This window comes from Mus caroli, chromosome 2 (genome assembly GCF_900094665.2).
Source record: "Mus caroli chromosome 2, CAROLI_EIJ_v1.1, whole genome shotgun sequence".
Taxonomy (NCBI): Eukaryota; Metazoa; Chordata; class Mammalia; order Rodentia; family Muridae; genus Mus; species Mus caroli.
In genome coordinates this window covers 120,396,930-120,423,081 of record NC_034571.1, presented here as the reverse complement: position 1 = coordinate 120,423,081, position 26,152 = coordinate 120,396,930, and the positions used below count along the sequence as shown (strand labels likewise).

The following is a 26,152-nucleotide window of genomic DNA, read 5'->3' as shown; positions in this document are numbered from 1 at the left end:
TGGGCTCTTTTCTCTGACAGTAGCCTAATGCATCACATCCAACCAGTAGCAGGCTTGACCTGGCAAATTTAGTTCCGCGGAACCGGGAAAGAGTCTGGGAACATCGGGAAGGAGCCCGGGGGTGAATGAGACAAAGTCTGGGAAGTTCGTAAAGGCCCAGAGTTTATTAAACATATGTTGCCTTTGACTTCAGAAGCGTTTGTGTATTCATGGTACAGGTTGTTCACACACAGTCATGTTCCAGCCCTAGGCCACGGGTTTTACCCCACCTGCTCATGGCTTTACACTATCCCTGCTTGCCCAAATGAGTCACATATGATGGTTCTGGACTCCTCCTCTGAAACTGTAAGCCTACAATAAACTATTTCTGTGTTGCCCTGGTCATGGTGTTTTGTCACGGCAATAGAAAGTAACACGGGGGCTTTCTTCATTAGCTTCTTGGGATTACCATTTAAGGCTTCTACCTTTCCTGAGGGCAGTGGTTGTTGTGCAAGCCACATTTGCTGCCTAATGTCTTGGTCATGATTCGAAACACCTGCAGACTCTGAGCAAGTTCAGAATTGCTTGTGAGAGTGCCTTGGCTACTTTGTAAGTCTTTGCAGCACAGGCTGGGGAGGCTTTAGTTCATTCAGTAAGGATATCCATGAACACCTATAGGCAGCTGAAGACTTGGCAAGACTTGGTGAACCATGTCCTCCAAATCAGTCCTAGGGTCGTGACCATGTCTGAGCACATACCATACAGCCCCCAAGAACTCAGGAGCAGACTGGAAGAATCCTTTTCCTGAGAAGACGTGATTGTATGTTTCTCCTGACCTTGTCCAACCAAAGTTATCGCAGGGCTCTTTTACAAGCTCCCATTGAATACTCGGGGAACACAGTTGAGGATTTCTGTATGCAGCCATCCTTCAGGATTACAGAGGAACCCTTTTACAGCTGCCCTTTTCACACTGCCTTAGGGACAGACCAAGGCTTACAAGGGGTCCATGAGACTGACAGAGGCAAAAGGGGTCAACAGAAATTAGACAGCAGAGCTGAGACCTTGGAAGTCTAGTGACATAATTTATTCCCTCTACTGACAAATGAGCCACCCCTTTAGTGTCCCCTGTAGCCGACATAGCAACACAGGAGAGTTTCTGGATGCCATGCACGAGAGACAAAACCTGTGGTCAGTATTTGATGGAACTGCTCTTGGAGTTCAGCAAACCACTTTCCTTCCAGAAAGCAGCATGAAAATGTAACATCCTGAAGGTAGGTATTTACTCAGTAGAAAAATTTACTTCTTTACCAATTCTAGGTTCTATTTAAGAAAAACTGATATTGGAGAGGTTTAATTGATGGCCAAAGAGATTAAGTTTTTAGGAAGGGGTGTACAGATAGTAATGGGAGATCAAAGAGTCATTGTCAGTCCCTGGAGATACTGGGATTATCTTGGGTTTCAGGATCCAGTTGTTCAGGGAGGTATGGTATGACCATTTGTGACCACCCAATGGCCAGATGAGAATGGTTATTAATCCTGCTTTTTGGTAATGTATAGTTGAAACAGCCCATCCCTTTGGAAGCCCCAGTGCTGGAGCTTTCTTAAGCCTATCAAAAGAGTGTTCCTTAATCCCTCAATTACAAATGGTATGGGCTTGGGACCCTCATTTAATTTCTCATGACTGGCCTGGCTATTTCTTTAAATACTGTAATTCATATTCTGCAGTATCCAGTTAATTCCAGAAAAGCCCAAACCTGTCTTTTGGTTCAGAGAGAGGGCAAATCCAGATATCATAGGACCAAATGAAGGTTGCCCTTTTTTTGTCTCACAAATTGAGACTTTTCCCTAGAAGTTTTGCATCCTTTTTGAAGTTTTGTAGCCTTTTTGAGCTACAAAGAGGCCAGGTGGAGTGATGCACACCTAAAAGCCCAGGTCTTTGGAGGCAGAGACAGGTGGATCTCTAAGTTTGAAGCCAGCCTGGTTTACATAGTGAGTTCAGGACACACACACACACACACACACACACACACACACCGTTTAAAGTCTATAGTCTGTTGTTTGGCTGGTATCTTCTGAAGCAGTAGGAAGAAGGTCACCCTCATTCAGGATTACGGCTACAGAGTTGAGTGTAAATTCTCCGACATGCTACCAAATCTGGGATTAAACCTACGCCACGAATTCTTGATGGAAGACTGCGACGGGTATGTTTCTGGGCTCATGCATCTGGGATAGTCTACTGAAAGGAGACTAAGAACGGGAACCCTGGCTTTCAGAAAAGATAGGCACACTGGCAAACCGGAAACGAACTAGAAATCGAACTTGTGCTGTTTAGGGTCCTCCTCCCCAGCTACTCTGCTCAGGTCTGCCTTCTCTGGACAGCAAGGCTCCTGGTTTCAGAGCCTGGTCCCATCCGTTTCAGCACCACAGACCTGGAGTGCAACCTTGTGCAGGATTTTACGCGTCATCTCACGGCGCGCTGGCTGTTGACGCTTCTGGGAAGTGTAGTTCGTGCAAAGGCAACACATTGATTGGAGCTCAGAGGCCGAAGATCTTTGCGCAGGCGCACTGCCTTCCCGACACGAGGCGGTGAGGTGTTCGCAGGTTCCCAGTACTCTTGCCGAAGGTGAGGGTTGCGGGTCTAGGTGTTCAAGAAGCCGAGTGGACGCGGTGGCGGAGGAGACACGGGGACTCTGGGCACTTGGGGGAGGGTTAGTGGGCGTGGCCTGTGTGGGCAGAGAGTCTTCCCTTCTGGTGTGTGTCGGTTCCGTGAGGACAGTGTCCTCGTAGGGTATGTCCACTGTGTGTCAGAATCCTGTACTTTCAAGTTGGAGATCCCGGTCTTCCTTTCGTTCCTTCTTTCCATGATGGGTTCTACATGGATGTGGATGGTTCCGACGCTAAACCTGGGAGCATCCACTCCATTCTCTCCCAAGTCCCCTAGAAAACATCTCCCTTTGCTTCAGCTCCTCGCCCTGAGCCTGCACCGGAATGTCCTGGTGTGAGCATAGGGTGTTCCTGGACGATACCGGATTTGAGGTGAAGAAAACCCCAAAGGAAATCGCAAATGGCTTTAGGCAGTTTTAAGATGATATTGACTGGAGTGCACTGTTAAGGAATAGTGGGAAATAAGGGTGATGGGACTATACTGCGGACAGACAAGACCCACAGTATCAGAGTAAGACCCACCAAGCAGGATATTTTGTGCGTCTCAAATGAGGTCAACATAAACAAAATTTTGAGAAACAATTCTAGAGGCTGACATTCTGACCACCATCAAGTCGAACTAGCACAACTTCGTTCCCACCACCAGTAAGCGTCAGATGTGTAGAAGTCCGTGGGATGGCCAGTTGTCTGTTACTCCATTGAAGTTGTTGGCTATTTACTAGTGATCTTTTCCCTAGTGTTCTTTTTACATTTGAGATACGTTCTTATTTTGTAACTTAACCTGGCGTTGTGTTAAGCCTTAGCCTTCCAAGTGCTAGCATTAAGGGCGTATATCACCACACTTCTGTTTTCCGTGAAATTTCAGTCACGCGAATCAAGCTTCCCGAGATGCTGGGATGTGTTGCAGGTAAAGATCTGCTTAACTTTATGGCTATCTTTCAATGAAAGTAAATTATAACAGAATTAAAAGCTTCAGGCAGACTTTTCCCAGGTCCACCTCAGCCTTTTACAAAGCCTGAATCTCTTAATTGCTGTGAAATAGTGCCTCTCTTATTGATGTATGAAGATGGAACTAAATTATCTTTATAGAAAGCACTCAGCATAGTGCCTCATGAGAGCAAGCACTCAATGCTAGTTATGGTGGAGTTCTGTAGTGCCCCAATGTGTGTCTAGCCGCTAGACAATAGATTATTTAATCAAGTTGTCTGTCATAGGTGCTTAGGTGAGTCCAGATTTTGGTTGCATTACCTAAAGATTAAATAGGATATGTGTAATGTGCTTAGGAAGCTGGCTGGCAGATAACTTTCAATAAGGATAACGTGTTAGTGATGGTTAATTAAAACCCTTGTAACTATTTTCTTATACTTCTTAAATAAATTCTCGAAGAGAATTGGCCGATCTAAGAATGTCTGTGTTTGAAGGCTCTTGCTACTCGTCCCAGTGATCTTCCTAAAGAACTTAACTAATGAGGACACAGCTATGCTGAAATCACCCCTTGCCCAAAGCACCTATTGATGTACTTTGACCTCTGCTGGTTTCTCCGGTTTCATGTTCTCTAAGGTGTTGCTCACAAGTGACTTTCTCCTATCTAATTTCAGTAGTAGTTCTTGATGTGATAACGATCTGCCTCTTATCTATTCAAGACTCCAGGTCCTCCCAGCCTGTGAAGTTTCTCTCTCTCTCTCTCTCTCTCTCTCTCTCTCTCTCTCTCTCTCACACACACACACACACACACACACACACACACACGCACACACGCATACATCAAAACTGTAGGTCCCAGTTGTGCGGAGAGAGCTGCTGCATTTCTCCCTTGGCCTCTTCCTGCCTGGGCTAAGGCAGTGCTGAGATTGCAAGCACACACCGCCACACCCCACTAGTCTTTAATTAGACTCTTCATTGTGAGAGAGAGAGAGTGAGACACAGTTAGCTAACTTAAGCAAAGTGTAAGAGTCTTCTGGAAATCCAAGACTAAGTAAAGCTGCAACCGGAGCTCACCTCTCTCCTCCAGAAGCACGGGTGAGCTCCAGCACTTCAGCACTGATGGAGCCGCCGCATCCATTGGTTCTGTCTTCCAGGACTCTGCTCCTCGGGGCCCTGTGACCACTCAGAACCTTCTCCTAGCTTTCTGACTCATCTGCATATTGTCCCAACGTTTTAAAATTCATGTTCACAAAGAAGGATGTCATCTTTTCCTACCAGATCATATCTGTCGTAGTTTTTGTTGACTAAATACAAACTTAGGCACTCTTGGGAAGAGAGAATCTCCACTGAGTTGCCTCCATCGGCCTGTTAGCATATTTGTGTGGGACATCTTCTGAATTGCCAATCGATAATATAGGAAGACCTAGCCCACTGCGGATAATGTCACCCCTGGGAAGGTAGGCCTGGGCTGTGTAAGTAGCTGAGCAAGCCAGTAAACAGTGTCCCTACACAGTCTCTGTTTCAGTTTCTGCCTCCAGGTTCCAGCCAAGGCTTCTCTTGGTCATGTGCTGTAATGTGTGACCCATATGAACCTGTTCTTCCCTGAGTTGCTTTCGTTCAGTGTTTCCTTAGAGCAAGAGAAAGCAGACCGGGGTGTGCCTAGTTACACACTCAATGCTCAGCTGTGATATGATCAGTCTGGTTCTGGAAGTGAGGTGAACAGTCTGACAGTGTCAGATGGACGCTTCGTTAGCTGGAGCTAAGTGGGATGCTACTCTCAAGAGGATACAGAACTTGTCTTATCCATCCAGTCGTCTCTAAAGCTCCTTGCGGCTTTTGCTCAGTAAGCACTCAGGGTGATATTAAATGTGAATATATAAATATCATATGACTCTCGCTATATTCTGATTCCTGGGTTCCGATTCCTGGGAACAGAACTCAATGCACTGTGGCTTTAATATCCATAGCCTTTGTTCTAACTCTGGACTGAGCATGGAGTGCTCTTGGCCTTGCTTGGTTTACTCTTTGTGAGGTGATGGGGATGAAGGTGGCTACATTGCACTCACTGGTATATGGAGGGGCCTTGCCACACCAGTCAAGACCCCAGAAATGCTCATTCTCATATCTTTTCTCCCCCACACTTTTTCCTCACTAGGGCTCTTATCCTTCCCTACCAGAGCAGCATAGGAGGGAATGGCTGCCGTGTCTCCGCCTACCAGATGTCAGGTGAGGTGGATTTGTTTTGCTTCCAAAAGACTGTTATTGGTGGCCAAAATGTAGTTAGTTTCTTTATCCCAAGTGTCTTCCTTCATAGCCCTCCATTCCTAGCCCAGTGAAAGGCTCCAAAACAAGGTGACCTTCAGTTCCTTGAGCCTGTGCTTACCAGCCTAGGACCAAGCCCAAGACACCTGTAGCTGTTGCTCCATGTGATCTTCCCCAAAGCTGACAGAACAGGTCACCTGGAGGTCATCTAGGATCAGTGGTTCTGTCTTGGCTGTCCCATTGGTGCAGCCAGTTATGGACTGAGTGAGAGTCAGCCCCCATACATCAAAGAGTGCTGGGTTAGGCTGGTGTATATGTTGCTTGCTATAAAACACTGAGAGTTAGACCCTGTCTCATGAAAAACAAAACAGACAACAAGAAAGGAAAGGGTTGTAAGGGGGAGTATGGTTGTATTTTCAGGCATTGGTGACATTTGAAGATGTGGCAGTGACTTTCACAGATGACGAGTGGAAGCGTCTGGTACCCGTGCAGAGGGCGCTCTACAAGGCCGTGATGCTAGAGAACTATGAGAGCATCATCTCACTGGGTGAGCATCATCTCACTGGGTGAGCATCATCTCACTGGGTGAGGAGGCTCCCTGTGAGGAGTCAGAACTCGTCCTGAATGAGTGTGGGGCACATGAACTGCGGATCACTACCCACCTGAGTCCAGAGCCACCTGACAGACAAAAAGAGCCAAAGGAGATGGCTTTAGATGCACAGCTCGTGAACCCAGCCCTGGACAGATCGGCTTCCCTGGTGTTAATAGCACTGGGCAACCACAGGCCTCCTGTTCAGCAACTTGTTTGACAAAACAAAAGGCAATCTAGAGGATAGAGCAGAGTGTGTAATGTATATGTGGATCTGGCTTTCCGGAGGCAGCAAGTAAAATCGTTAATATGTCCAGGTCTTTTCCTGGCATGTCAACAGGTCATGTCCTTAGTTCCATCTGGTAGAATAAAGAGCCATCTTGGTATGAGGAGATATTGATCCCTTCATGGAAGCCAGAGGAAGAAGCTACAGAGATGTGCCCCTGTGAACAGGAGAAAGGTTATCAGAGATATGCTTGATTTTTGAGTATTTGTTTTATTGACACTACCTATAAATGGCACTTTGTAACTACACTTATGTGACAAGGGGACATTGAGAGCTGCTGTCGATGTCAGCTGTTAGTGAGGTAAAGTGAAGTACCCGTAAGTAATAAGGAACTCTAAGAAGCTTCCAGGATAAGAGTCTGAAGCTAAGAACAGTGGTGCATACCTGCAGTCTTGGCCACTCTGGAAGCAGGAGTACACAGGTGCAGAAACAAACTAAAACAGCAGATTTATATTAAAAAAGCAAATATTGGGCGGAGGGTGTAGCTAAGTGGTCCTGTGTTTTCCTAGCATATGCAAGGCCTTCTGTTTAATACCTACACACACACACACACACACACACACATACACACACACTTCTGGATTAAGCCCAAATCGTATCCTAAACAGAACAGAATGTTCAGTTGCCATTGAGGAACATCTGAGCTTTAGAGAGTGAAATCTTAGGACAGCATGGGATCCCTGAGGTTAGAGACCAGAAGCACCAGGAAGGGATGCCAATGGCCAGTCAGGAGAGAAGCAGCACACAGCCAGCTCCAGTGTTTCTAGGCATGGGATCGAACTTTGTTTATATGGCTATGGGTATGATTGCTTCTGGCGAATGAATGATACAAGGAATGCAATAAGATTACTAATTCATACAGCTCACAGGGACACATTTACCACAGTATTGTATAGCCATTAAAAACACTGTAGAAAATCTGTGCTAATTAAATTGATATTTTAAATTCGTTACGTGCAAAGAACTTCAGTTTACAAGTCAGTATTTCATTATCCAGTTTTCTAAAGTTCTTATAACATTTTTTTTCTTTATTCATTTGAGGGTGGGGCATACATATGCCACAGCATGTGTGTGAAGGACAGAGGACAACTCTCGGGAGTTTCCTCTTTGCTTTTACCATGCCGGCTCTAGGGAGCCAGCCCAGCTTAGCAGACTTGGTACATCCAATAAACCATCTCACTGGCCCCATTATCTAGTTGTTAGTAGAATCACATGTAAGGTCTTTCTGCATCAACATGAAATGAAGGAAAGAAAAATTAATAGACAGCATGACGGGTGATTGTTTTTCTTTTTACTTGTACAGAACTCTAACTTTCCTACAGTGAACACAACTGACGTGTTTCAATAAAAGCATTATACTAAATACGAGCAAAGAGATTTGAGCCCCTCCTTCAGCGTTTTTAGTCGAGATGATTTCTTTTTCTTTTTTTTTAATACTTACCTCTTGAGCCAAGGGCCTCTATCCTGCCGGTGCCAATGGAAAGCTTTCCTTCACTGCCTGTGAACTGAGGTGGATTTTGTGGGCACTGCCCTGGTGCCTGCTGTTTGTTCCTTTCAAGAGCTCCAGTCTTGATCCTCCCTCAGGCTTTTTGGTCATTTCTCTGCATTTCTAGAAGAGTCTAGACTTAGAGGCCAGGTTAAGTTTTGGAATGGTTTGACATTTTCATCCCAGCAGCCACCTGCTTTTCTTTTCCTCCATGAGCAGGTCTTCCTGTTCCTCGACCTGATCTGATTCTTCAGTTCAAGAGAAGGGGCGAGCCCTGGATGCGGGGTTTTCATGGATCTGAGGAGAAAGCATGGCCAGAGAGTGTCTCTCTAGGTAAGCAGGTTGGAACAGCATGGTCAGGATTGTGTTTGCTTCTGTTGTCTGGATCGGAGGAGTGTTAGGAGTCACCTTTGCTCAAATGCAGGTTGTCTGGTTGTCTGGGTCGGAGGAGTGTTAGGAGCCATCTTTGTTCAGACAGGTTGTCTGTTTGCATGATTGATTCCTGTCACTCACTGGTTCTCTTTCCCCCTCTACATGGTCAAGTGTTATTTATCTGTATTCACCAACTTGTTTCTCAGAACTGTGACCTTGCCTGTGTGCACTTAGGATATTTTTATTGGTCACCCAGCTCTCTCCTTAGCCTACCCTAATAAGCTATTGCCCCACTCTCAGGGCCCTTCTCCTGTATCCTGAGAGGTCTGCTCAGATTCCTTCCCAGGCTCCTCCTTCATTCCCACACCTTTGGCTTGAGCTGTTCCCGGACCAAGCATCACCTTTACATCTGTCCTAGAATCTCTCCCCTCTGTCATGTCTCTTAGTCCAGAGAAGAAACCACATGTGTTTTCTCTTTGTTGCAGACTTGGAAGCTAAGCCTGAGACCCTAGGTGCTTCAAAAGGCACACTGAGAGAAATCCATAGAAAGCAAAGTTCTCTGTGCCCTAAACGAGAAATCCAAACACTAACAGGTGGGTCGGAACCAGAGAAGAAAAGTCCCAAAGCAAGGACTTGCAAAAAGCCCCTTTCCTTGGATAAAGGCTTGCATCAAATGTCAGCTCCATCCAAGAAAGCCCTCACTAAACACCAAGACCAGGAATGTAGTGAGTGTGGGAAGACCTTCTTTGACCATTCGTCCCTCATCCGACACCAGAGGACTCACACTGGAGAGAAGCCATATGACTGTCCCGAGTGTGGGAAGGCCTTCAGCCACAGGAGCAGTCTCAGTAGACATCTGATGTGCCACACCGGAGAGAGTCCGTACGAGTGTGATGCGTGTGGCAAGGCCTTCTTTGACCGTTCATCCCTAACTGTGCATCAGCGGATTCACACAGGGGAGAAGCCGTTTAAATGCAATGACTGTGGCAAAGCCTTCTTTGACCGCTCATCCCTCACTCGCCACCAGAGAATCCATACCGGAGAGAGTCCCTACGAATGCCAGCAGTGCGGGAAAGCCTTCAGCCAGAAAAGCATTCTCACTCGGCACCTGCTGATCCACACTGGCAGGAAGCCTTACGAATGCAGGGACTGTGGGAAAGCATTCTATGGCGTCACTTCCCTAAACAGACACCAAAAAGTGCACACCGAGGAGCCCCACTATCAGTGCAGCGAGTGTGGCAAAGCTTTCTTTGACCGCTCTTCTCTTACGCAGCACCAGAAGATACACACTGGAGACAAGCCATATGAGTGCAGCGAGTGTGGTAAGGCCTTCAGCCAGAGGTGCCGGCTCACGAGACATCAGAGAGTTCATACGGGGGAGAAACCCTTTGAGTGCAGTGTGTGCGGCAAAGAGTTCAGCTCCAAGTCCTCAATTATTCAGCATCAGAGACGTTACGCCAAACAAGGGATAGACAGAGGGGGAAGCATGAGCTAGACAGCGGGCCTTCCTGCGAGCTTGGAAGGGTTCCCTGTCCTCTACAAAGCCAGCATTTGTTCATTCTGCCAACTCTGGCCGCTGTCTTCTGCCCAACCTCTGCTTCAGGGTCCGAGTAAACGGTGCGCCTCCTTCCTGTGCTACAGAACTAACGTGGAGTGCAGAAACTAAACCATGAATCTCCTCCACATTCAGAATTCTGCACAGAGGCTGCGCACAGCTCAGTGATAGACTCCCGCCTAGCATGCATGAGGAGCTGCAGTTTGATCCCAAGCACTGCGAAAGGAAGCTGGAGAGATCATAGGACAGATGTTAGGAGAGGAATCTGCAGACACAGTGAGAATAGGCCTGTTATCACTGCACTTTAAATAGCTGCAGGCTATTACAGTTGGAGAATGTCACAATTGTGAGAGAGTACCATTTTCTCTAGAAGTTTCTATAGCTCTTCTGGAGCTTTTTGGCACCCAGACCTTATTCTCTTGTGCCCCAGTAAAGCTCTCCTAGACTAGTAGTAGTGGTAGCACTTACTAAGCACTGATCTTAGGGTAAAGTCTCAGCAGTGAATTGTAAAAGGGCTAGGTTGACTGATCCTCTCACTAAATCTGTGAAACGGGTCCTTTTGCTGTCTGAACTTCACAGAGGAGCACCCTGAAGTTTAGAGAAATTAAGTACTATAGTCTAGGAGACGCAGGGTGAAGCCAGGTGTCTTGGTTATTTCTCTATTACTGTGCAGAGACATGATGGCCAAGGCAACTTAGAAAGCATTTGCAGGTCTTGCTTACAGTTCCAGGGGGTGAGTCTGTGACCATCATCGTGAGAGCATGGTGACAGGCAGACCCAGTGCTGGAGCAGAACTTAAATCTGATCCACAAGCAGTAGGCCAAGAGATAGGGAGAGACAGACAGACTGGTCTTGGCACACTGATCTAGGCAAGGGTTTCTGAAACTTCAAAGCCCACCCCCAGTGACACACCTCTTCCAACAAAGCCACACCTCCTGATCCTTTCTAAACATTCCATCAATCAGGTAGCAAACATTCAAATAAGTATATGAGCCTAAGGGGGCAATTCTCATTCAAACCACCACATTCTGCTCACGGACATGATCAACAACCAGTCCTCACACTGAAAGAGGCCTTGTTGAAGTTCACGGATCAGCTTACTGAAGTTTAGAGAGATTAAGTAAAATACCCTACATGACACAAGGAGAAACGAGGTCTTCAGTGTGAATCTGCCTTCAGTATTTCTACTATAGATTACGCTCTAAAATTTTGTCTTATAATTGGCATACCTGAATTATCTTCTTAGCTAGATTGTAAGCATTTGGAGGTGTGATTTAATAGGTCTCTGTGTCTTACAGCGTGCCTTGCAAATATTAGGTGATCAATAAATGTTTATCTAAATGAATACCAAAGTGTCTCTATTCAAAACCTGCTTGGGTCCACCTCCTTTCTCTCGAAATTTTCAGTCCTGCCTCTTAATATACTAGTCATCTCTCCCAAGTTCTATTTCTTCTTTCTTCATTGCTCATGGTACAGTAACAAGCCTCCTAAATAAACCAAGACCTGTCACTCTCATCTGGTGTGTATGAGTGTCCATTCAATCTGTACTGTTGGGCCCAGCACATCACCATGAATAAGGAAGGGAACGCTAAAGATAATTTTATCGCCTAGGTGCCATTCTGATCACTTCTACTTGAGCCAGTATCCACACCTGAAGGCTACGGATACAGTCACCTTGATATTTGGATGACACTAGAAGCCACTGTCAAAGTTACATTTTGCACATGACTTAGCTGAGTCCTTCCCTTTCTACCCATTATTCCAGACCTAAAAAAGCTCTCTATTAAATGAAATGTCTCTAGATATTTAAAATCATCAATGCAGTTCCCCATCACCAAGCTTTAGATCCTGAGTACCCAAATGCATCTGTTTCCTCGGTGAATCCCTGTATTTTATCGTATTAAAGGTCAGGTATGAGACAACCTTGACTTTGGGAGTCTGTATTCCCTTTTTGCAAGGTAAGGCCTGGAAATGGGCTCGTGTATTCCAGTAGATCCAGGTGGGTTTCTATTGAAACTGAGAGGAGGTTAAGTGGCCGAACAGTCCTCTCCAATGCTACAAACAAATTCATTTTGGTTTCTTAAAGTAGAAGAGTGTCAGGGAATACATTTGTGTGTGTGTGTGTGTGTGTGTGTGTGTGTGTGTGTGTGTGTATTTTATATAATAAGCAGCTTGAAGAAAAATATCACAGGATCTGTGTGTAGATAATACCTAATGCTTTGTAATGTCGAGTAAAAAAAATAAAGGAGACTATTGACACGTGTCTGTTGACTGTCTCTGAGAGTTCTGAGTCTTTTCTTCAAAATAAACTCAGTGTCAAGTATTCTATTTATCTAAGATGCTGTCATTGCAAGTGACATAAGACTGGGGCAAATCCAGACTTTGAATGTGCTTTTGGGGAAAGTGACTGAAAACTGGGGAGGCCAATGCTTAGCTTCCTTTTGGGAAGGTGATCTGCACTGCTGCACAGCAATCTCTGTGTAAGACCCTGCCATCAGCCCAGGCTGTGGGTCCATGAGTTTACAACCTACGATCACTTGCTGTGCAGACCCCTAGTCTTTCCTTTGTTCTTTCCCCCTTGGAGCTGACAGCTACCTACCACTGATGACCAAAGACACCTTTTTGCATGACTTCCCAGTGTGACCACACCAAAACTGAATGTAGTTTTCCTTCCTGCTATTATGTTTGTTCTTTGTTTGTTTGTTTGTTTGTTTGTTTTTAGGGGGGAGAAAGTGACCAGGCCTGGTTTATTGAGATTTTCCCAAAGTCCAACTAGACTCCCTCTGAGCTAACTGGTAATGCTTTCTTTCATTCCTGTCTCATTGATCAGCCATGTTTTTTTTTTTTTTAAACATGAACCCTAACAACTTGTTTGTGGTCCAGCCAGCATGGAGAAGGACATGAGAAACTCCCCTAAGCAGCATGTTTGCTCTCAGGCCACTGCCAGGAAAAGTGTTGAGAAAAGTTCTTCCTCAAGAAGCTTTCAGTCTACTTAAAATTTAGACACTAGATAGGAGAAAGGACAGTCTGACATTGTGGCTTGTTCCTGGAGACCTGGCAGATCAAATTTTCTCTCCTGTAAATACCAACTAATGCTCAAATTAGTTTCCTGTGGGAAGATACTGAGAATGCACCAGCTGACAACTCACAAGTCTACAGAATCTCAGAGCTCATGTAGGTAGTCTGACTCATATTACACTTCAGAGGATAAAGTTACAGACTACCATGCATAAAAAGCCAGACCAGAGTCCTTGATTAGCCAGTGACCAAGAGCAGGATCTTGTCTCCAAAGAACTCTTGGCACTGAAGCTTGAGTACCGAGCGTTTATTAGGCAAAAAACACAATGATACCATTGTCAGGTATGAGTCAGGAGAACCTTGTAACATTTGTTTTGATAGAACACATCAGTTGTTTGGGTTATACAGCTGGGCTACGGTCCAGGTCAAGGGGTAGTCTTGAATGTGTTGATATTATGATTCTAGTGTTGTTCAGAGACTCACCATGACCATAAATAAATTTTAAAAAGAAGAGGCTTTTTATTTTAGATACTGCCACCCAATATGGGGCCAGAACCACATGTCAGAACACTTCCAAGATGTAGCACCTAGCTGTATCAGAACAGGGATTATAAAGGCAAACCCCACTAGATTACATGCATTCTGTTTATGTGTAGGCAGGGTCTAATTTTAACATATATATTTTGCAATTGTCCTAGTTATCTTTATGAATAGAATAAGCAAATTCAATTACAAAACCAGAAATAGCAGTCTTATGACCCACTAACTTGATAGAACAGTAAATTTTACAAGATCAGTAAATTTAAGAATAGTTCAATGTTTGGGGAAAAACGGAAATGGGCTGCTGGGGTACAACCTGTCTAATTCAGGGGCTTTTGTGTTAGAGGTATTCTCTTTTGCTTTTTGTTTTCTCAAGCACAGGAGGTCTAGACTTTAAATGTAATGCTAACACCATCACATAGAAAGTAATAGTGACAGCTTATGGCGTAAGGGCTGGAAAGAGCCCGAACACATACAAAATGGAGTCAGGGTATGACCAGGACAAGAAGGGGTTGCCTTGGCAATTCCAATACAGTTAATAGTAGTACCAGTTCAGTAACACTTGTTGGAACCTGGCCATTTCTGAACGGAGGTAATTTGTAGAGTTGAAAATCTACATTTCCCTTCTCAGAACAGCCTGGCACAAGCATCGTTAATTACTTCATGTAAATCAAGGTAAATCTGTGTTCTGGTTATAACAGGTCTGTCACTGAGACAACCTAAATAAACCTTCTAGGCTCACTTTCTGAGGACTCAAACCCTCCCAGTGCTGGAAAATCAAAAGAAAATGGCAGAACTATATTTTCTTTTTACTGACTCCGGGGACTCAGATTGTCTATATTTCTTCTTTTCTCTGCATGGATATGTCTTCTTCTATTAAACTTGCTCTGCCCTGTTTCCTAGACAGCTAAGGTCATCCTGAGAGACCGATGAGTGGTGAATCTTACAGGAAATGTTCCTCTCTTAGACAGAACTTTCCTTCCCATTATTGCTTCTTGGCCACTGTTGTACTGCACATGATCTAGCTTCTCACCACTATAAATGGCCTTGTGAGATGCAAAGTACTAACAGCCACAGGCCCTGTCTCATGGTGTTTGCTGAAGTAGGAGAATATACATAAACTAGACAGCATGAAGGAGCACATGTATAAATATGCATTTTAAATGCAGAAACAATTGTCTCTGACAAGTTATTAGTGATCCTGGAAGAGTGGCCATCAACGAGACTATTTGAAAAGGTTTTAAGATAAAAGTTCATTTTGAAAAACCAAGTCGTGTAGTAGGTAGTTGGAAAGTAGAATATAGGAACATTCCAAGAGAGAACAGCTTCAGTTGGAGGGGAAGGTGTCTATAAGTGATTGGAGAGGCCAAAGAGTCTGTGTCACTGTGGTGTGAGTCAGTCTAAGGAGGAGATGTTACAGCCAGACCACAGGAAACATCTGTACTGGGTCTTCAGTCACATAGTAAGCCACATGGGACATATAAAGGTTTTCAGAAACCCAATAAGGTGAAACATGTCATAACTGATTGAAAAGAAATTAGTATAGGTATCTCTGTGGAGTCTTGAAGACTAGCAGTTATTTTGTATAAGTTCTTGTCCATATCATACTTAGCTTCGAGGAAATGTCAAACCAGGTATATAGTTGCTGATGATGGTAAATGGAATAAAATTCCAGATAAGAGGGCTTGGGGTGAGGAGAAAGGAGGGAGGGGGGCTTAGTGGTTCCTAGAATCCATGCAGCAGCCCAGATCTGACATTCTTTTCTGGCTCCCTCAGGCATTAGGCATATATGTGGTGCACTTACATACATGCAGTCAAAATACTTATACATATAATAAAAATAAATTTTAAAGAGAAGGCAATGAGACAGTCAGATATTACTCATTCTTTTTGCCCATATGACTTAAAAAGACAAACAACAGATCTGAGGAGCACAGCCATGCCAGAGGGTCTTCCTATTAAAAAGGACACCATGGTCATTTTGTCTGCCCCTCCTGTCACCCCTCTACTGTCTCCTTGGGTCTTCTGGTAGGTTTCTGGTAGGAGGCCAGTGGTAAGCATTGGTGCTTTTGGCTTTTCAGGAATTGCTGATCAGGAATAGGGGTGAGATTCTCACCCAATGGGAAGAGCTGAAGCCTCCCTGGGAGATGTGCCTAAGAAACACAGAAATCTGGTTTTGCTCGGTAAGGATGGTACCTCTCTCTGGGTGAGTTTACCTGGCTTGATGCTTCACTTCCTGGGTTCCTAGGACCTCTGAGGCCCTTAGCTCCAACGGTTCTTAATCTTTGTAAGGACAGACCAAGTTCCCAATTTTTGTTTATGGTTAGTTTGACCACTCTTGGACTGAGGAATGGACACCTTTATCATAATAGCTTGGAGCATTCCTCTTTATTCCTTAGTCAAGGGTACAAAGACAAAGTTCTAGTGAAAAAAGTTCTAAGAGAATAGATGTATGTTTTTATAGTGAGGTCAAAACAAGTGATTTAATTATTCTAAACTCAAATAAACCTTGTGCCAGCTACTTTTATGTAAACCAGACACGAACTAGAGTTAGTTATCTGAAAGGAGGGAAACTCAACTGAGAAGATGCCTCAATAAGTCTGGCTGTAGGGCACTTTCTTTTCTTTTCCTTTTTCTTTTTTCTTTTTTGGTTTTCTGAGACAGGGTTTCTCTGTGTAGCTCTGGCTGTCCTGGAACTTACTCTGTATACCAGGCTGGCCTTGAACTCACAAATTCACCTGCCTCTGCCTCCCAAGTGCTGGGATTAAAGGCATGCACCACCACTGCCCGGCAAGCATTTTCTTAATGTTCAATGATGGAGGACCCAGCCCATTGTGGGTGATACTCTCTTTGGGCTGGTGGTCCTTGGTTCTATAAGAAAGCAGGCTGAGCAAGCCATGGAAGCAAGCCAGTAAGCAACACTCCTCCATGGCCTCTGTGTCAGCTCCTGCCTCCAGGTTCCTGCCCTGGTTGAGTTCCTGTCCTGACTTCCATATTGATATAGAAGTTTAAGCCAAATTCTTCCCCAAGTTTCTTTGGTCATGGTGTTTCATCACAGAAATGGTAACCTAACTAGGACACACCCCACATGAGCTTTTCTACCCTCTTCTGAGCAGTGTTGAAGAAATCCAGACCTGGACCCTCCTCCCTCTCCCTTTCTTCTCTCCTTCTCCCCACTCCGCCAAATCTTCCCTTAAGACCAGGACACTCAGTACACCCCTTACCAGACTCCTTTTATTTCCTTGTGAACTGGGATTCCAGTTGCCAAACCTCATGCGATCTCCCAGTTGGAGCATAGGGAAGAACTAGAGAGGGATGTCTCGAAAGCAGCCAATCCAGGTGAGTGACTCTTGGGGACAGTGGGACTATAACTCAGATGGTCACATAAGTGCTTGTAGAAGAGCTAGCCAGATTCCTCTCCCCATGGAAATGGCCACCTGGAGACCTGGTCTCTCCTGTGCTGCCCTCTAGCCCTGTGGAGATGATTCGATAGAAAGCCAGAATCAATCAAATCAAATACTATGAATAGGGATGGATATTTTGATGTTTCGAGTCCTTGCTTTGCAGGGGTCCCTGTAAACAAATGGCCTGCTGAGTGTCAATCTGTGAGAGATAAGAAGGCAGTCTGGTTCAACACAATTTAGTACCTAGTTTGTTTATTCAAACTTCATGATTTGTCTGTTGGTTCAAATTCCTAGATTCTGACTACGAGTAATTATTTTAGTCATATTTAAGCAAAGCACAATTTGGTCAGAACTTTTCTTGGTGATAATTAACTTGCCCCTGGGTGTACAATAAAGCTCAAAGACATGACTGCATGAAAACTCTCTGTAAAATACTTGTGGCATCATCCATAAAGATGGGTTCTGTAGCCTGACTGAGAAGAACAAGATAGTGCTTAGGGTCTGGAAGAAGCTCTGATGTGGTCTCAGCCACACAGAGTGCAAAGGACATGGGCTGTGCTCCCAGCCTTCTGGGTGAGAAACAGGCTACACACCTTCCCTTTGAAGAGACCATTCTGTGTGTTTGACATTCCTGGCTTCCCTGGTGCTTATCTGCGAGCACAGGGACCTCTGTGCCCCTGCATTGCTTGACTGTCTGTTTTTACAAACTATTTTATATTTGCAGCATAATGCTTTTCTTTTTCCACCTTTGGCCACTGGCTTTTGATTGAAGTCTGTGTTCCCTATTCAAGCGGAAGCAGCATGGCTTAGCGCTCGCTTTTCTACCCTCGGGGTAGATTTGAAATCAGTCTTCTGGGTTCAAAGCTGGTCTCAGCTAGCCAGTATTTCTGTGGATTACTCACTTTTGTCAGTCAAGGTTCCCATCTATAAAACAATATAGCTCTTCAGTCAGTGTGCTGAGCATCAAGTATAATAGTTTAGGAAAATATTTAGAACAGTACCTTCCTTTATGTTAAGCAAATGAATGTTATTGATTAACTATGGTATTTTTTAATGATGTCATGGATGTTTTAATATGATGTCATCTTAATTCTGTCAAAATGAATCATTGCAACAAACTACCAGCAAATTATATTTCTTTGGTCTTATCCTTGTATAATTGGAAAAGCATCGTTTTGCTAGGTTCTTTGGAGAGTTGCTAAATTTTCAAACTACATCTTCCTACCTTCTTCCAAGGTCATCATAGTCTATGTGCCTAAACTTTTTGACTTCTCTTGAATCCTTAGCAGAAGACAGGCACGTCTCAGTATCCTCCATGTGTCATGTGTTCTCTGCAGATACTTAGAGTTTCAATTCTTCATTTCTCTTAGCTGCTTATCCATTTGCTTTTGATATTTGTCTACCTATTTGTCCTTTAAAATTCCAGGTACTTTTCTGAGTATGGTATGTAATTTATAACATTTAGAGACATGGCTGAATGTTAAATAACATCTGTATTAGTGTGTTTTGTGTTGGTATATGTTTTCAAGGACAGGTACTTTTCAAGAAAAGAAATTTCTTTAAACAGTTCTGGAAAATGAAGGGCTCTGTGTCACATGTTAATGGCCCTTGTAAGAGCTTCCTTGACTACATAACAGTGTGGCAAAAATAAAAACAGAACAGGAAATTGTCATGTGTAGAAGGGACCAAGTATATAGGGCAGTCCAATGTTAAAACAGCACATTACTGCAAGAATTAATTCACTCCTCAAAACATTCTTCCAGCAGTTTTGGCCCTTGATCTAATACATCTTATTAGTCCTCATTACTTAAAGACTGTACCTCCCCAACATTGCTGCACTAGTTACCGAGTTAGCACATGACCCCTTGGCTGCATTCAAACTGTATCCAAATGATAACACCTTGGAAGCCTGGAAGGATTTAAAACCACTTTTGGCAATGAAACGTTCCCCTTGAAGTTTACCCATACATCAGGATTCTGACACAGGTACCCTGACACATGGGGAACCAATCTGAGCAAATGGAACCCTGAACTTCTCTGCACACTCTGCTCCTTTTCTTTTAAAAAGTGTGATTCTGTTTTGTTCTGTGTAGGCATCCTTTTTTTACAGCCTACTTTCAATAAGGGCTCAGCCTCTCCTGTAGCCCACCACCCAGCAGTAGTGGAAGAGAAAAGTTATTAGAATATGGGGGAAGTGAACCTGTTCAGCAGTAGCTCTTTGGGAGCGAGCTTAATCTGCTTTGGCAGCAGTTCAGTCCCGAGGCAAACACCAAATACAATTCATCAGCTGAGGACCAGTCTCCCTTGACAGGCAGACACCAGGCATGAACTAGCAGCTACAGTCAAGTCCTTTCAGCGAGCAGACACCAGGCAGCTATAATTCAATCCTAAAGAAACCACCAGGCTCGCCAACTGGACTAAGGCAAGGCCACAGAGGCAGCAAGCTGCCACAGGAACCTCACAAGCAGTTCTTGGGCCAGTTTCTCTCAATGGTGGTGTATCACAAGTTGAGCTCAACAATGTTATGTAAGGCGAACCAATAGATGCATACTGTTAGTGAAGAATAGCAAAGCAAAGCAGAGCAGAGCAGAGCAAAGCAAACCAGTGCTCAGCGCTCATCTCCCATTGTCTGTGGGGTCATATTTATACTCCTACATTCTGGGTCCTTTCACATGCTGTATCCAAATATCCTTTCACCTGTGTCTGCTTCAGGAAAACATTCCTTCCTGTGTCTGCTTTAGCAAGACATCATTTCACCTGTGTGCCCCAGCAAAACATCATTTGACATAACTAACTTTCCAAAGAAACGGAAGTTTCCACTTCAGTTCTGTGTGTTTTTTCTGGTTGGAAATGATAGTAAGCAATCAGATTATCATGTTTTCTTTATTTTTTGTTGTTTTTTGGTTTTTATTTTTGATTGTGTATTTGTTTTTTTTTTTTTAACAGAGATTCTCTCTGTGTGTAGCCCTGGTTGCCCTGGAACTCACTCTATAGACCAGGCTGGCCTTGAACTCAGAGATCCACCCACCTCTGCCTCCCAAGTGCTGAGACTAAAGGCATGTGCTATCTCACCCAGTCATGTGTTTTCTAACTCTTAACCTTCATAATAATTTGAATTAGTAGAAGATACATACAACATTGAATACTACCTTCTAGAATTTTCATCTTGTTTCGAAACAGCAGCAACCAATTTGTATGCATTTGTGTGCGTGTGTGTGTGTGTGTGTGTGTGTGTGTGTAAAAGAGATTAGTTTTTAGTTGCGGTTAGGACATGAGAACATGGGGAAAAGTGATAGCCAGAAGAAAATTTAAAGATGGCCTTTGTTCGGGTATTCAGTGAAAGTATGACTAAGTTCCTAGAGGCTTCTTTTCTGGCCCCATCATTGTGTCCCATAGACCCTGGTTTTGACTGATTAAAGCAGTGTTGCCCTGCTGCTCACCCCTTCCCTTTTTGCAGCACCTTTTCTCAGTCAGCCATCTTTTTTTCTCATGCACTCCCAACAGTACAAGACTCTTTTTGAGAGCTTTGAAGTGAATGTGTTTTCTGCCATCATTTTTATTTGTTTTATTATTCTCTAGTATAGAGGTTATTTTTCTATGTGTATGCAATTTTTTTCTTTCAGAGTGGGAGACAATAACAGAAAGCATGAGGCTAAGTCCAGAGAAGCACTTTTCTGAAGAGGAACCATCCCCTGGAGCGTTGCTGGAGAGCTTTCTCGAGGAAAGGGCCAGGGACTGTGAAGAGTCTGTAGAAAATCGGCAGGAAAACCTGAAAGAAGCATCCAAGATGAGAGCTGGTCCCTCAGAAGAGACCTTCTGTGGAGAGAGGCTGCCAACGTGATGAATTTAGAAGGAATTTTAGGCAGCGGTCACTACTTGTTCAACACCAAGGAGAGAAACTTGATAATTGTGGTTCACTTAAGAATTTCACAAGTTCAGAAATGATTAAAGAAGAGAAAACACGTGCAGGGAGGGAACCTTGGCAATGTAATGAGTGCAGGAAGGCATTCAGTTACTACTCCACCTTTGTCCTGCATCAGAGAACTCATATGGGAGAAAAGCCCTACAAGTGCAATGAATGTGGGAAGGCCTTTAGCCTGAGCATACACCTTACCCTACACCAGAGGATTCACACTGGAGAGAAGCCCTACAAGTGTCTAGAGTGTGGGAAGGCCTTCAGCCACCGCTCAGCCCTTATTTGACATCACATAATCCACACTGGAGAGAAACCCTATGGGTGTAATGAATGTGGCAAGGCCTTTAACCAGAGCTCCTACCTCACTCAACATCAGCGATTCATACGGGAGAGAAGCCTTATGAGTGTCACGAATGTGGGAAGGCCTTCAGCCAGAGCACGTTCCTCACCCAGCATCAGGTCGTTCACACTGGAGAGAAACCCTACAAGTGTAACAAATGCAGCAGAGCTTTTAGTGATCGCTCAGGCCTCCTTCAGCACCAGAGAACTCACACTGGGGAGAGGCCTTATGAGTGCAATGAGTGTGGGAAAGCCTTTGGCTACTGCTCAGCCCTGACACAGCACCAGAGAACTCACACTGGGGAGAAGCCCTATAAATGTGGTGACTGTGCCAAAGCCTTCAGTGACTGCTCAGCCCTTATTCGGCATCAGAGAACACACACTGGAGAGAAGCCTTACAAATGCAAGGACTGTAAAAGAGCTTTCAGCCAGAGCTCATCTCTTTACAAAACACCAGAAAACACAACACTGGAGAAAAATGCTATAAGTGTAAAGAATGTGGCAAAGCTTTTAGCCAGAGTTCATCTCTTTCTCGGCATCAGAAAACTCATGCTGGAGGGAAAAACAAGGCATATGGACAGGCCTGTAGTGAGTGTTCAGTCTATGGCCAACACAAGAGTATACACACAGGATAAGTGTACGACAGTCCAAGGGTAGTTTTGGTTGGTTGGTTGGTTGGTTGGTTTTAGTTGGTTGGTTGGTTTTGAGCATTTATCATATGTTATGAGGGCTAAAAAGAAATTTAAGACTGTTATCTTAATAGTTACTGAAATAACTGTTGATGTGGAGCATAACTCAGTAGACTGTGAAAGGAGGTTTTATATTTTAAAAATAATTCCTGAATGGGAGGCAGAAATTTGCTCCCAACATCCTAATGTGTATGAACACTGCCAAATCTGTGGGAAAGTGGGGTATACATCATGCAAAGAAGACATCTTGCTTGGGTGTACAGCCCCTTAATGATGAGGAGATTCCAAGGAAGTACATGGCCATTTTAGGAATAGGTACAAAAGATTGAGAATTTACGATAAGTTTGTCCAGGGTCAGAAATGGTACAACAGTTGTCCTTCAGCTTTAAGTCCAAAAACACAGAGGAAGCAAACGGAAAGGATGGGGAAAAGTTGAGGCGTGACCCCCAGGGAGTGTGGGTTGCAGTAACTGAGTGTTGACAACCAGAAAAACATAGTAGACTTGACAGCGGCTGTGTTGACAGGCTCGTGTGAGGGCAGCTTTGCCCTAAGCTGAGCAACACCAACTTGGGAGCTTCTGCATGTCTTGTCTTTGTATCTTGCTTAGTAAGATGTGTGCTGGGAATCGTTTTAATCCCAAGGCTGGATTTACAGCTTAGTCAATTTACAAAAGGGACCTTTGATATGTTCAGGGTGTTCTAAACTGAGTTACCTGAGAATATTGATTTATAAAGACTTACCTCAATTGTAAGTAGTTTGTCATAGAATTTTTTTATGCCATAGACAATGTGATTGTAGACTTGAACTGGCATTGTGTTGATTGTGAGAACCCTGGCTGAGAGGCTGGCCTCTCTCCACTATACTCTTGGGGTAGTGCCAGGTGATTCTGTGTGAATACACTTTTGATTGAAAATGTGAAGGTTAGTATTGCAAACATTGTTTGGATGTAGTAATTTTATCTTGGGGTTCCACTGTGCTGTGTCTTGGTGTGGATTTCTTCGAGTGGATATCTTTTGGTAGGTGTTGAGTTGCTTCAATCCGTGGGTTTATATCCATTATCAGGTTTGCGGAGTTTTCAGCCTGATACCATTTCTTCACAATACAGTTTTAGCCCACCACCCTACCTGTTCTCCATTTCTGATTTGGATGGCAGAATCCTTAGCTCTGATTGTAGTTTCACAGGTTTCTAAGACTGTTCATTTTTTAAGTCCATTTTTGTAATTAGTCTTCTGGATCTGCCGAGACGGAATCTCTTAGGTGACCTAAGGAAAGTGTCTCCCGGAGCCCTGGAGCTTGAGGAGTCCTCTGACGCCACTTCCTGCCCGGCTTCTTTTCCCGACTCACAAACACCTGCTTTTTCTCTCTTGGCTCTTATGTAGTATGGAGTCCAGGCTGGCTTCAGATAGTCTCTGTAGCTTAAGGTGTTCTCGAACTCCTCATCCTCTTCCACCAAATGCCTCTCCTGTCCAAATGCTGGTATTATAGGCGCACACCGCCATCTTGATGACTTATGACTGTCTTCTCTGTGTCTTCACACAGTTATTGTTGGTTCATGTGCAAGGTGAGAGAGATGCCTCTCTCATTATGTTACCAGTCCCAGTGGACTAGAACCGTATCCTCACAACTTCACTTAGCCTTAATTAACTCTGGAAAGCCCTGTTTCCACATTCAGTCTGCACTAGGAGCTAGGCTTTCCATCTACATGGTTTAAGGAGACACAGTTTATTCCTTGTCACGCTGTTCCTGCTACTTCCCACCAAATCGTGTCCATGCACGGCGTGCCTTCACTCTGCCCTCCTCAGCTCCCAACGTCTGACATTCCAGCCCCAGCTGTAAAGTCTCAAGTCCAGAGTTTGGTCTTTCACCTGAATCAGATAGAACTGAGATGTTTGATTATCCAACCTAAGCTGTGACCCTGTGAAACTGAGTAAAGTTATACACTTCTAAAATACTACGATAGGACAGACATTCCTGTGTCAAAGCATAGAGATGCCAATGAAGGAATGGGTGATGGATGCCAAGCAAGTTCAAAACTTAGAGAATTAATTCCACTAGATTGTAAGATATGAGAATAATCCCTTTTGGTTTGATTCATAGACCTGTTGGTGAGGTAATCCTTCCTCTATGGCTCTTCCAGATAGGTCCATCCCCGGCCTTGGCTGTCAGGTTTAAGTTTAAGGTCATCTTGCCTGTTGAAACCAAGCTAAACAAGTTGGATTTGCCTATAAGCTGTACCTATCACTGTATTAGCCCATGAGCTATATCCATCACTGTATTAGCCCATGAGCTATATCCATCATTGTATTAGCCCATGAGCTATATCCATCACTGTATTAGCCCATGAGCTATATCCATCACTGTATTAGACCATGAACTGTACCCATCAGTGTATTAGCCAATGAGCTAAATACCCATCATTTCATCAAATGGTTGTTCAAACACAGCATTAGTGTGCTCTTCCTAACAAACTTCCTCAAATTCCCTCATATGAGTAGACTTTTCCCATATCTTTGGATTCTCATTCCTTCTTGATTAATATTCCAGTTTGTTAGTTCATCTCTCCCATCTCCACTACAAGCAGTGAGACTCCAGTTGTCACTTTTGGTACTTTATTTAGAAATTGCTACTAACTACCCAGTTTCATCACTCTTGGGTTCTTCCTTCCACAAGACATTAGCATACTCATCAGAAAGGTCAACATTATAAAAAGGTCATCTCCAGCTCCAACAGTATGTTCCTCATTGACATCTAACGCCTCACCGGAATAGCCTTTACATTCTGTATGTACCTCAGAACCCCTCTGGCCTTTACCCACTATCCAATTGCAAAGGTGCTTTGACACGTTTAATGTTTGCTGTGCCAGCATCCCATTTTTTGGCACAGGATCTTAGTTGACTCAGGAGGCCATAACAAAATAACATAGATTTGGTGGTTCAAACAAAAGAAATTTACTTCTCACAGTTCTGGGAGATAAAAGGATAAACTCAAGGTCCAGCAATGTTCAGTTCCTGCTGAGAGTGTTCCTTCTGATTTGAAGATTGTCTTCATATGGCCTTACCCCTGCACATTGGGAGGCTCTGAGAGCTCTCCTTTGCTTTCATAAGGCTAGCAGTCCCGTTGGATTAAGACCTTACTCCTATGATCTCAAGCAAATCCATTCCTTCACTGACATTAGAGCCTACTTCCTTGGGACTCCAACATATAATGAGGACCAGCAGAAACATCCCACCTCATGGACAGAGCACAGATGGAACTGGATCCTTGGACCTTCTGTTGTAGGACAGCTCATGTTAGGCTGGCTGGACCACAGCCTGTAAGTCACTCTAAAAATCCTATGAAAGAAAGGAAGCATGGGAAGGAGGGAGGGAAGGAGAGAAGGAGGGAAGGTGAGAGAGGGAGGGAGAGAGATAGGTTCATCCTAAGTTCTGTCCTCTAGAGAACCCTGACTAATGCAAGGGTGGAGTTTCAACAAAATGAATTGAGGGTAGGTGGGGAGAAACCGATGCCATTCAATCCCTTGTCATTTTATCTGTTGATAATATTGGATATTTTCTTTTGCTCAGTCCTCAAGTTTGTAACCAGTTTTTTCCTCTCTCCTTTAAACTTATTTCAGTTACTGTATTTTTCTGCTCCATTCTCCTGAAATTGTGTGTGTGTGTGTGTGTGTGTGTGTGTGTGTGTGTGTGTGTGTGTCTGTCTGTCCTAATATCTTGGTAGACAGTTATAAGGTCTTTGCCATATTAATATGTTGGACATTCTCATTCAAGCTAAGATTCTCTTGGCCTTGGAGTGGTGGGTGATTTTATACAGAAACCTGGATATTTTGTGTATTATAAAACTTGATACTCTATTTAAATCTTCTGCATTGGCAGGCCTCCTCTGACATCCCTCCGGTGGAGAAAGGACTCCACAATCCATGTTGCTTTAAGTTAGTGTCTGGTTTTACCTGTGCCTCTATTGGCGCCATGGTAGGGGATTTCAGTTCTGCTAGGGAGGGGTAGGATTTGTAGTTCCCCATTCATGCCGCCCTGGCTAGGAAATCCATGAATGTCCTGACTATCTGTATTAGGGTAGGGTGAGATGACCTCATTACCATGGGGCAAATTCTGCCTCTAAGCCCCACTGATGC

General features: G+C 44.1%; 1 protein-coding gene and 1 pseudogene across 2 annotated transcripts; both read left to right on the top strand.

The window, feature by feature from the left end:
• Positions 1-39: 39 nt before the first annotated feature.
• Znf2 (zinc finger protein 2) lies at positions 40-11,462 on the top strand. Of its 2 annotated transcripts, XM_021149190.2 has the most exons (6): positions 40-1,250; positions 2,399-2,565; positions 5,723-5,793; positions 6,250-6,376; positions 8,410-8,523; positions 9,048-11,462. In XM_021149190.2, the coding sequence occupies exons 3-6, from the start codon at positions 5,761-5,763 to the stop codon at positions 10,055-10,057; spliced, it is 1,284 nt and encodes a 427-aa protein (XP_021004849.1). In that variant the 5' UTR covers positions 40-1,250; positions 2,399-2,565; positions 5,723-5,760; the 3' UTR covers positions 10,058-11,462. The 2 variants fall into 2 exon arrangements, with proteins under 2 accessions (XP_021004849.1, XP_021004835.1); XM_021149176.2 differs by lacking the exon at positions 40-1,250 and having other exon boundaries at positions 2,542-2,602.
• A 9,558-nt stretch (positions 11,463-21,020) lies between these two features.
• Positions 21,021-23,839, top strand: LOC110307044 (annotated as a pseudogene).
• The last annotated feature ends 2,313 nt before the right edge of the window (positions 23,840-26,152 follow it).

What these genes read in the sequence shown, in the direction of transcription:
- Znf2 (XM_021149190.2), top strand. Translation starts at nt 5,761, where the DNA reads ATGGCTGCCGTGTCTCCGCCTACCAGATGTCAG. An exon ending in CTCCGCCTACCAGATGTCAG is followed by an intron (nt 5,794 to 6,249) that starts GTGAGGTGGATT and finishes TTGTATTTTCAG; the next exon opens with GCATTGGTGACATTTGAAGA. An exon ending in TGAGAGCATCATCTCACTGG is followed by an intron (nt 6,377 to 8,409) that starts GTGAGCATCATC and finishes CTCCATGAGCAG; the next exon opens with GTCTTCCTGTTCCTCGACCT.